At 45.6% G+C, this 11,158-nt stretch overlaps 1 protein-coding gene across 1 annotated transcript; it reads left to right on the top strand.

The window, feature by feature from the left end:
• Positions 1–1,414: 1,414 nt before the first annotated feature.
• On the top strand, positions 1,415–6,721 carry LOC117844929 (uncharacterized). Its single transcript, XM_034725779.2, has 6 exons — positions 1,415–1,804; positions 2,557–3,874; positions 4,006–4,275; positions 4,794–4,949; positions 5,517–5,632; positions 6,268–6,721. Exons 1-5 carry the CDS (start codon positions 1,776–1,778, stop codon positions 5,616–5,618), a joined length of 1,875 nt encoding a protein of 624 aa, XP_034581670.1. The 5' UTR covers positions 1,415–1,775; the 3' UTR covers positions 5,619–5,632; positions 6,268–6,721.
• The last annotated feature ends 4,437 nt before the right edge of the window (positions 6,722–11,158 follow it).

The raw sequence follows: 11,158 nt of genomic DNA, 5'->3' as shown, positions 1-11,158 counted from the left end.
ACAGTTTCGTGGCTGTAAGGAGTCGGGTAGGCACTAAATTTTTCAGCCAAAACAAAAGTCAACCTTTTTGCCAAAAGTTCAGAAGTTTGCACTCGGGAATTTCACACTTACAGCGCAAGAGTATAATTCAGACTTCCAACGCAAAAGTTTTCACACTTTTGCATGTCATTTTCAACTTCTGCTCAAATTTACAATTTTCAACATGGAGCTACGAAACTTTTCATCTCATCACAGTCAGGGTATTTATCATGATACCGTCTCTGCTAGTCCTACCGGGTGCCATACGACATTTGAGACTTGGTGGACTTATTATGGGCTAGGCCAACTGTTATAGCCCATGCGTTAGAGCATCTCTACCCGACAATCCATTTTTAACTCTCCACTTAACTCTCTGTCCAAGTTGGTAAAAAGATTCCTCTCTATATTGAGTTGCTCCTTCCAACAGATTATTCATTTCCCCCTCTCCAAATTCCAACATCTAGTTTCCTCTCTAAAAATATATACTCTCCATCCACTCCAATAGTCTCTCCATTTCGCACTACAACAGTCTCTCCATTTTGCACTCTCCATTCTGGCAATTACTGCGCGTGGGACCCATACTTTGGCAAATGTGAGGGAGAGTTTGGCAAGTTGGATAGAATGGAGAGTCAGATAGTAACTCTGCTGGACCACGACTTTCTTATTGACTACCAAATTTTAACTTAGAGAGTCAGATAGCAACTCTGTTGGAGTTGCTCTTACTTGAAGAGCCGTGGGCTACTTGTTCTCCAAATTAAGGCCTAGGTTGGGCTGGATCTGTTTGCTCCTTCCTTCTCTCTCTTTTTTCCTCCGCGCTACCAAGCAGCCCACACCACTTTATAAAAAAAAAAGCAGCCCACACCGACACATACTAACTTGAGCTCTGAGAAAGGAGAGACAAGAGAAGAAGAAAAATCAACTTATGCCCCAAGACTCAAATTAACACGACCTGACACGAAGTGTCGTCTCGCACAAGCTGAAAGTTCTAACAACTCACAGGTTCTTCCAGTTCGTCGAACATTTACTTTGTGTACATCCCAATCGTTGTGTTTTACCTCTCCCTCCCTGTTCAAGTTTTGGCACACGTTAAGTTCGCTGCTTTGCGGCTACAACTTCACATATCCGAACACGTTGTTCTCCGAATGAAATGAAGGGCGCATAGCTTAACACTACGAGACAAGACGAGATGGCAATTCCAACTTTGCTGGCACACGACTGTGCATGCATACGACACGGCTGACCTTGCACCAGCAAGTCGGCGTGCCGAGACCAAAGCACCAACCCCTGAGCCGCGACCCGCGCGTGGCCGACATGGTTCCGGTTCCGGCCTTCCGGGCAATCGGGGAATAAACCCTCGTGGATGCCCTCCTCTCCAAGAAAGAAACCGAAAAGAAAAGCACGGAAAAGAAAACTCCCTTAAACAAGAAAAAAACACAGGCGATTCCGCAAAAGGGGAAACAGGACTCTCCGTCTACGCCTCTCGCCCACCGACCCGGGGGAGAAGGAGCGGGACGCGACGCGACACGGGCGCATCTCGTATCTCGCCGGCGGCGCGCGCCGCCTCCACTTGTCGTCCCCACCCGAGCAGGTTCGGTACGGTTCGGCTGCGTCCCCGTGCGCTGGTGCTGCATCGCGGCGCGGGGGCCGGACCGTGCTGGGGTTTTGGTGGGGGACAGGGGAGGGGAGGGGAGGGGTGGTATTGCTCTGCGGGCTGCGGGGGCTTGATCCTGTGAAGGCAGAAGAAGCAGGCGTCCCCGATGCAACGGCTGGTGGGGGTCGGCGAGAGGTGCGGCTCGATTTCTCCTCGTTCCTCCGTTCGTGCCCTGTTTCTCCTGTTTCAGTTGGTGTGTGTGTGTTGGGGGGGGGGGGGGGGGGGGGGGGGGGGGGTTAAAGGTGGATAGCCAGGGGTTCCGGATTTTGTTACAAACGGCTGCGTTCTGGCTTAATTTTGAGTATAAGGTAGCCCAGGGTTCGCGTGCGGCTTGTTTGATTCGTAGCAGTGCTCTGGCGCCCTGAATCTTACTAACTGTTGTGATCAATTGGCCTTCTGATTTAGCTTAAATTGGCAAATTCACGAAGGTAGTAATGTTTGAAGGTGGAAATTTCAGTTAGGCACGACAAGTTTTATGTGTGCATACTAGTAGGCTTGGATTTACTGGTTGTCCTGTCCACCTTTACTTGTGAAGCCATGGAACTTGGAGCTTTTGGAATTGTTGTGATTATCTATCCATACGATGTAGCTTATGTATGAAGTTAGAGATTGCTCTTGTTCAGGAGAATCAATGTGGGATTTGATGAGTACATTGCTGGCATTTGGGAAACAAAAAACCACGTACACTGTATTCTGAGCTCAGTACTGTATTTTGGGCATAGTAGTAGTATGATCAGGCCAACAGCAAACATTCTCGAGCCTCTTTCCTTTTTGTGCACATATTCAGTTCTTAATTTTCACCTTGTAAAATTAGCTTTCTGCCAAGCGGTATTTAAGCCTGAAAACTTGCAAGTTCCTTGACATTTTCTGTTCACATTGTTGAGCAGGCTATTGGCGATCGGAACAAATAGACGGGCGGCCAGTTATTCCCATCCGAGCAACAGGAGTGGGTATTATACAGCTGTGAGGGACAATGGCTTGTCAACGAGGCGAAAGATTCCAGCTGTCTTCTCAAGAATGTTCTCACATTACAAGGTCATTATTAGAAAGAACAGAGGTGAGGATCACAAGTGCAGAACCAGGATGTCCAGAGGCTACCGCACACTCTCTGTGGCAGTGGCCAATTCATCAGCAACCCAGCAAGCGCAATTGGCATGGAAGCGGCTCAGTCATATGTACTCGTATCGTGGTCCCCGGTTCCCGCTGATGAGCCGAGCAGCCTGCGCTGTTAGCCTATCCTTTACGAGGTTCCATATCATCCCTGGGGTTATGGCTCTAGCTTTTGGCAAGATGGCACTTGCACCACCTGTCCTGGCAGACTCACGATCCTTCATGCCGAGAATGGATGGAATCATCACAAAGGCACAAGACACTCGCCAGTTTCTGTCTTCTCTTGTTTGGTCAATCTGGGAGGGCATGACTTTGCTTATTAGAGCAGTGCATTTGACATTCCTATTCTTCCCTGCAACTGCATTAGCTCCATTTGCTGACAAGTTCAGTGTTGCATTCAGAAGAAGGTGGCTTAGCCTTGTGCGCCGGACCCTCGAAAAGGCTGGGCCAGCATTCATCAAGTGGGGCCAGTGGGCTGCAACACGCCCTGATCTTTTTCCAAGCGATCTCTGTGTTGAGCTGGCGAAGCTTCACAGTGCAGCTCCAGCGCATGGCTTTGCTTACAGCAAGGCTGCCATTGAGAAGGCATTCGGTCGTGAGCTTTCTGAAATATTCGAGTCCTTTGATGAGAACCCTGTAGCTTCTGGAAGCATTGCACAAATACATCGGGCTACACTAAAACATCAACATCCTGGAAAGCATGTTGCAGTTAAGGTGAGGCATCCTGGTGTTGGAGAATCAATCAAGAGAGACTTTCTACTCATCAATCTTCTGGCTAAGGCTTCTAATATCGTCCCTGGATTGAGCTGGCTGAGGCTGGATGAGAGTGTTCGCCAGTTTGCAGTATTCATGATGTCTCAAGTTGATCTTTCTAGGGAAGCTGCTCATTTGAGTCGTTTTATATACAACTTCCGCAGATGGAGACATGTTTCTTTCCCAAAACCCTTGTATCCACTTGTGCATCCATCTGTCCTAGTTGAGACTTTTGAGAATGGAGAAAGTGTTTCTCGTTTTATGGATGAAATCGAAGGGAATGCTCGGATGAAGAAAGACCTTGCACACATTGGGACATATGCTTTCCTAAAGATGCTTCTGGTATGTGTGCATTTTTTTTTAATTATGTGATTCCTTCTCTTTTCACTTAGTGGTAGTGTTTTTGTCCAGTCATGTATGCTATGTATTGTGCAATTTTTTTTGTTCATAAGGTGTTTCCCCTGATTCTGTAGGAGGATAATTTTATTCATGCGGATATGCACCCTGGGAACATTCTTGTCCGTTTAAATGAGAGCAAGCTTTCAAGAAGAAGATTTTTCAGAGCCAAGCCCCATATTGTGTTTCTTGACGTGGGCATGACTGCGGAGCTCACACGAGCTGACCGGGATAACTTACAGCAGTTCTTCAAGGCGGTGGCTACTAGAGATGGTCTTACTGCTGCTAAGTGTACCCTTCAGTTGTCAAAGAATCAGAGCTGTCCAAATCCAGTGGCCTTCACTGAGGTAAAATGTAAACCTATGCTTCAGGAAAAGAGCAGTAAACATTTAGAACTTATTTATATCTGATATTTTTACTTATGTGATGTCTGAATGCTCTACGTGTACCTTATTGTTGAGCCTTTTTGACTTGTGGCTATCTTGAAAGGTGGTGGCACTCTTGATTGATCTGGCAATGGCATATGCAGATACTATTTTGTTAAACCCAGCACAGTTCATGATGATTTTTAACTACATGATGATAGTAGACAATAGGGACGGTTTCTAGAAGTCGGATATGTGGCTTTGGTGACACAAAATTTGACTGATCACCAGCATTTCTTGAATACGCTGGCTCTGGCTTTGTATGGTGCATATTTGTTCCTCTTAATGCTCTGCTTGTTTGTTGGTTGTTTATTTCAGCCCAGCCTTTGATGAATGCATCTTGATTTGCTGACTGTTTCTGCTGTTACCACTGATTTGCAGTACTAATTGTTGTGCAAATGTTTTTGCATGAATAATAAAATATTTTTCGTTTTTTATAGGAACTGGACAAGACGTTTACATTCTGGGGTACACCTGAAGGGGACGTTTTCCATCCTGTTGAATGCATGCATCAATTGCTTGATACAGTTCGCCGCCACAAAGTCAACATTGATGGCAACATCTGTACTGTAATGGTTACCATTTTGGTCCTCGAGGTAAACCTCTTTGTTAAAAAAATTGATATATTAAATATTGAATCTTAGCTATTATGTGTGACAGTATACGCAGAAGGGATTCGAATGTACTGAAAAAAGGCTATTGACTTGTATGATATGCAGAATCAGGTTCCTGTTTGCGAAGAAAGGTTTAATGATAATGTACAAACTGAACAGATTATTAACTGTATCAGAAGACATTAATTTTCTAGATAGCATGGACTTTTTTTTTTTATATTGGACTTCATTTTGTTAAAAGGAATCAAATAGGTGGAAAGGGAAACCCCTACTGTGGATATTAACTTCATTTGACCAAACTTCATATGAGACTGCATAAGGCAGCATGTTTCCTAGATATTTTTGGTGTGCATTACTGTTTGAATGTAGACTTGTCCAGAGTTTATAGTTTCAGCTACCTATACCTTTGTTTTCTACGCTACATACTAATTTAATAGCCCTTGCCCATGTTAACTTTACCCCAATTTTCTTATAGATACCCATGTTAACTTTACCCCAATTTTCTTATAGATAGATACACAATATGCTTACATGATAATGTTTCTGTAGGGGTGGCAACGCAAGCTGGACCCAGGCTTTGATATCATGCACACATTGAAGACTTTACTACTAGAGAAGGATGTCAAGCAACCAGTTGATTTTTTCTCGTAAACAAACAGTATCAGGTAATCTTGATTCTTGTAATTGAGTCCTTTCTTTCTGTTCGAATTTTTTGTGTAAGAAATGTAGAGAAATTATTGCAACCAAGGAACAGATTTGTAGCAACCTCCTCTTGCACCATCATGAAAATAGTGTCTTGTACTCTCTCCTAGAAATATCAACTGCTATATGGAATGGCACCACAGCTGATTACCCAAGTTCGTTAGAGCTATGATCGCAGTGCATTAAACTTTTGTTCACATGGTTCTTCATTATTTAGTTAAAAAAAATCAAAAGCTTAATTCATTCTGATTGAGAGAGATGAGGAATGATTCGAGTCTGAGAATGCCATCTCTGTTAGCTTATGTTCTTTGTCAAGGTTGGTTGCCAGAAGCTGGCGAAGAAAACCATCTGCCTCATCACCATATTTTGGCTGTGGTGCAACATAACAAGAAGCCTGGGATACTTTATGGGCTACTTCTGAGATTTGTTACAGTCCATCAGCCTGTGTCATATGCTGTGTGGACCGTATTTAGATAACCCAACCAGTAGTTCCTTTCTTCTGTTCTTTGTTATTATGGCTATGATAAGTTTGAAATTTGGTTCATTGAAATTCAGCAAACCTAAAAATTCTGATCCATGCTGCTTCTCTCTTCAACAGACCGCTCTTTATGTATAGCAGCAGCTGAAGATGATGGGTGGAATAGAAGCCAAAACATCTAACTGGAAGCAACCTGCCAATGGCAATATTAAGCTAATAGTATTATGCACTATGTTCTGTGCGTCTTTTTGAAAGTAGCACTAGCAGCAACTCTCTGCGCGGGGTTTCTTGTTTGAAAACCTTCACAGTGAAAATTTTGCCCACCGCCTTGGTGGAGTCAGCCATGGGGTTCTTTAAAATTCATGGAAAGCTCCTGTCCACAAACTCTATGGAGGAACAAACACTTAGAACAAAATATTCATTTTCTCATTGAGGCCGAGCTAAACTACATTGCAATTTGCAAAGCACATGGAAGTTTGGTTCCAGATTTTTGCTTCCTTCGTACTGGCAACCATGCCATCTAATGTAAATTTTGGATTAACAAGAAAATGGCTAAGCTAAGGTTTTGGTTGTACTTTGAGAGCTGCTGGCGGTAAGCGTGATGCTCCCTCGGTGTTGAATGCAAATGAAGAAATGCACGGTTGAACTGTTTTCTGTTACTGTGGTCGGAATTGATTGGCACGAGTGGCGGTATGAGCCGCTGTTGCTTTTGTAGCTGTCTGAGCTCTCGTGTCCACGTCTTGATATGATTGGATCGGAGGAGGACCGTGGTACAGGGTTGGTTGGATGTGCTATCGGTAAAGTTATTTTAATAAATGTTAAAGTTCAGCTCATTTAAAGTTTAGCACTTTCGTCCATTAGCACTTCTGCTTGGAGACATGGCTAATGGATTTCATGAAATATCACTTTTGTTCCTTATCTTCTTACCTAATCCGTTTCTTTCTCCCCTTTTGGTCTTTTCACAATCCATCAGTATCTATTAGCTTCTCCTCACCGGCTAATGTTTTTTTTCACCTTTTTAGGGTGGGTTAAAATTTAGCTCTCCTGTTTGAATAGGCTAATGCATAACACTTTCGTCTATTAACACTTGGATCAAACATAACTATATGCTTTTGCTTAGGTGCCCTGGCCTAGGCATCTTTGCCATGATCCATGGTCTGGATCGGGAATTTGCAAAGCCGAGTAGCCGACACTTTGTTTTGACGAGGTTAACGCGCGACCTGTTGTGCTAACACGTATTATGCTGCCATGTGTCCCAGGAAGTGTCAGGAGATAGCCGGGGCAACTGCTCCCATAATCATGGGACGTCGCTTTCAGTGATGATATTATCAACAAAAAAACGCACATATTTTTTAAGTGATCATTACTCTCTCGTCAAATTTCCGTTTTCACGTCTGTTTCCACTATTAGATTTTTTACAACAAGATCTACAAAACAAGATCCATATTTGATATGTTTTGAAGCGATTTTGTACTTCCGTCAACTTATATCAGTCTAGTAATAACTTATATATAAAGTATACAACTTATGTGTATTTTGGAAATAGAAACTTTTCTATTATGTGTAGTATGATTTTGTCAATGGACGTGTACCAACTTATGCTGTTCAGTATAGTACCTTCTATGTCTACTAGCACCTTTAACTTATACGTAGTGACTTTGTATCAACTATTAATTAGTATCAGTTTATGTAGAGAATGCGTGACTATCTCCGTGTTGTTACAAACTTCATAGGGATATTGTAACAACTTATGTAGAGTAAATGTCTAGGAATAAATTGTATACAACTTAGATACACACTTTAGATAGGTAACAACATTATGCAAAGAAATTCTAACAATTTATGTTGGAAGCTTTACACATAAGTTGATACAGATTTATACATAGGTAGCTACTACACATACAATATAAATTGCTACTTTAAAAACACCACTCCAAAACATATGTTTCATGAATTTGTTTTGTTGATCTTATAGCAAGGAACACATTAGCGCGAACAGAATTAAAATCAGACATTTTACAAGAAAGTTATTACATCATCAAGAAAGTTATTACATTTCAAGGACCTGTTCGGCTGGACTTATAAGCCGGCTGAAAAGCTGAAACGGCTGATTTGTTGTGAGAGAAAAACACTGTTCGGTGGCTGATAAGCCGAAGCGAACAGGCTGTAAGAAGTGAAACTAAATACGTATACGAGCTACCGGGAGGCGCATCCTAATTTTTTACAGTAGGTTTGGACCGTGTCGTGGGAGTCGCGCGCTCGCGTCAGGTCGCGACCTATCGTCGCTTAGACTTTTCCTTTAGGTTTCACGTCGTTTAGTTGAGAATGAGAGAAGAGAAATCAAACTCTGGCCGTGGTTTTGTCGATCGCCGCGATGCTAAACCGCTAGAGACCTTGGGGGATATGCATGTAGGATCCACGGTCTAGCACATTGGAGTATGTCGGGCATACACCCCAGGTCCACGAGTAGGCCTTGGACGGCCCACCAAGGGACGTACTCGGACAAGATCAGAACAAGGATGGGCGTATCCTGCTCGGACTAGTCAAGTATGTTTATGGAAAACTACTCGGGCCATTACCGAGTAGAACTCTGTAATAGTATCTGACTAGGACTCAGACTTGTAGACCTGCCCTTCCGTGTATATAAGGGCGGGCAGGGATCCCCCCTTAAGAACCAACACCTCAACACCTCAACACCTCAACACCTCGACACACGAGAACAACTCCGGTTCATCAAATACAAACCAACACACAGGACGTAGGGTATTACGCGATCTAGCAGGCCGAACCTGTCTAAATCGTGTTCCTTGTGTCACCATTGATTCCTTGATTCTCGACGACCCTTACCGTACAAAAGACCACCTAGGGTACCCTTAGGCGGGTTGCCGGTCTAAAACACCGACGGCTGCTTCTTTTTTTATCGCAGTTTTATCGCAGTGGAGTATGTTTTGGTATCAGCTTACGCTATCGCAGCCGCAGAGCAGCGGCCGGCACAAATCTTGCCCTCTTGGACTCGCGGTCGGCCAGGAATGGTAGCCTGGACCTGCCAACAGGCAACAGACAATCCGTCGTCCATCAGGCCATGTGGGCCGGCCTCAACCAGCTCGGTCGACCCTGGCATCAAGCAATGCTTGACGGGGCGGCGGGCCGGCGGCCATTGCTGTCCGCGCAGCGTTCATCTTCGCTGGCCGAATTTCAGGTGCACCGTACCAGTTTCAGAATCAGGAATGATTTCACCGAGGAATTTAGTTGCAGATTTTACACTTTTGAGTACGCACCGTTAAATTTTGTCATGCTGTCCCCTCTTGGGTTCCTCGGCGTTCAATCAAGCTGGAGTGGTCGGTTGCCCTGTTGCTCACGAGTCTCAAGCAACGAAACAGAGCCCTGACGATTCAGGCAATCAGGCATAGGCATACAGGTGCCGTGACTACGGTATTCCGTGCAGTAAGCACGCGTATCCAACACCCGTTGCGGTGGCCACACACACATGACATCCCCTTGGGCCCGGATGGTTGTGCCACACTTTGAGCTGAAAACAGATGCCTACCTCGTCGTCAAATTTCTAGGAGCCCGGGCATCTCGGGCGTCATTCTTGTCACCATCCTCAGCATTCGTCCCCACCCCACACACACCTAAGCAAAAATAAACAAGCACCCCCCTTGGCCTTGATCAGGACATTGCTTATTATTCCCATGGCGCTAGAGACAAGTGTTTGCAGCCCCTCGGCAAGGACTAAACAGAGGAGACCACAGGTACCTGACAAACACACACACATGCCCGTGCCCCTCCCTTCCCTGGATTGCAGCTGCAGCCTGACCTCCTGATGGTAATCCCTTTTCTATGTAGGGCTTTGCACCTAAAGGCCATTTTTGCACGGCGATCAACGAGAGATATGGTCCTTGACAGTTGCTCGACGCTAGGGTACTCAGCAAAAGGGTCTGGGAGAGAAGCTGCAAAGCAGAAAGGGCCAGCTCAAGTCTCAAAAAAGGGAAATCCCCACAAGGATTCGTGCTGCTCATCATGTTGCTGCTGTTGGTATCGTCGTAGAAGTCCAAGCAAACGACCTGGCTGCTCTGGCTGGAGCCCGGAGCCGGATGGATGTATTCAAATGTCCCCGGTCCAAATGGCTTTTCTTGTTTCCGAGAAAAGATGAGAAAGCTGCCTGGGATTTTGGCCTGTGTGAGTGCCTGATACTGAGTGGAGTACTGGAGTGGGTGTACGTGGTCCTTGGCGTTGCTGATGCAGGTAAAACCACACGGGTGAGAACAAGGAGCGAAAGGGCAAAATCCTCGAGTCTTCGTGCAGGATGGTGTTTGATCTTTCTTTGTGCAAAAAAGCCAATCTCTCATTCTCTCTACTCTCTCCCATCTTCTCTCTCATGCATGCGCAAGAGCAAGCAAGCACACACAAGTGGGCAGCTTCTGTCGTCAGAACAACTGAGCATGGCAGTGGCAGGCATGCTGACAAAGATGTAAAGAAAGCCCCATTGCTCGCCTCTCGATCAGTTCCGTTCCTCCAAGGCTACTAGCTACCATGGGTCCATGGCTGAGACTGAATCCTGAAGAGAAGAACGGCACTGGGTTCGCGAGCAACGGAGCAAGCAACGGCCAATGGAACTCCCGGGCTGGGCTCGGGAGCAGAGGTGAGCCCCGTGATCCGCCGGTTTGTGCGACGGGACTCGGCAGGGCAGGACCGCAGGACAAGGAGAGGCCGCTTGTCCTCTCGCTCCAGCAGGGAGCCGGCGCCGCGGAGCCCAACGCCCCGCTTCTGCTGGCAATGACATCCATCCGTTCACGTGAAGGGGTTGGTAAGGGCGACGGCCGGGGGACCCAGCCGGAAAAGGGACAACCCCTTTCCCAGTCCGTCTGAACTGTGGACCTGTGACCTACCGGCTCTGGCTCGGCGGCCCGGCTGCCCGGGCTGCGTATCTTTTTCTCCTCTTTGAATCCTGTTCCTCTGAGACATCCCATATTAAACTGCCATTGCCGTAAAGCAAATGCAGGGAGACAGA

The sequence above is a fragment of the Setaria viridis genome, chromosome 2, assembly GCF_005286985.2.
Source record: "Setaria viridis chromosome 2, Setaria_viridis_v4.0, whole genome shotgun sequence".
NCBI classification, from domain to species: domain Eukaryota; kingdom Viridiplantae; phylum Streptophyta; class Magnoliopsida; order Poales; family Poaceae; genus Setaria; species Setaria viridis.
This window is presented reverse-complemented; position numbering and strand designations above follow the sequence as displayed.

What these genes read in the sequence shown, in the direction of transcription:
- LOC117844929 (XM_034725779.2), top strand. Translation starts at nt 1,776, where the DNA reads ATGCAACGGCTGGTGGGGGTCGGCGAGAG. An exon ending in ATCCAGTGGCCTTCACTGAG is followed by an intron (nt 4,276 to 4,793) that starts GTAAAATGTAAA and finishes CGTTTTTTATAG; the next exon opens with GAACTGGACAAGACGTTTAC. An exon ending in TTACCATTTTGGTCCTCGAG is followed by an intron (nt 4,950 to 5,516) that starts GTAAACCTCTTT and finishes ATGTTTCTGTAG; the next exon opens with GGGTGGCAACGCAAGCTGGA.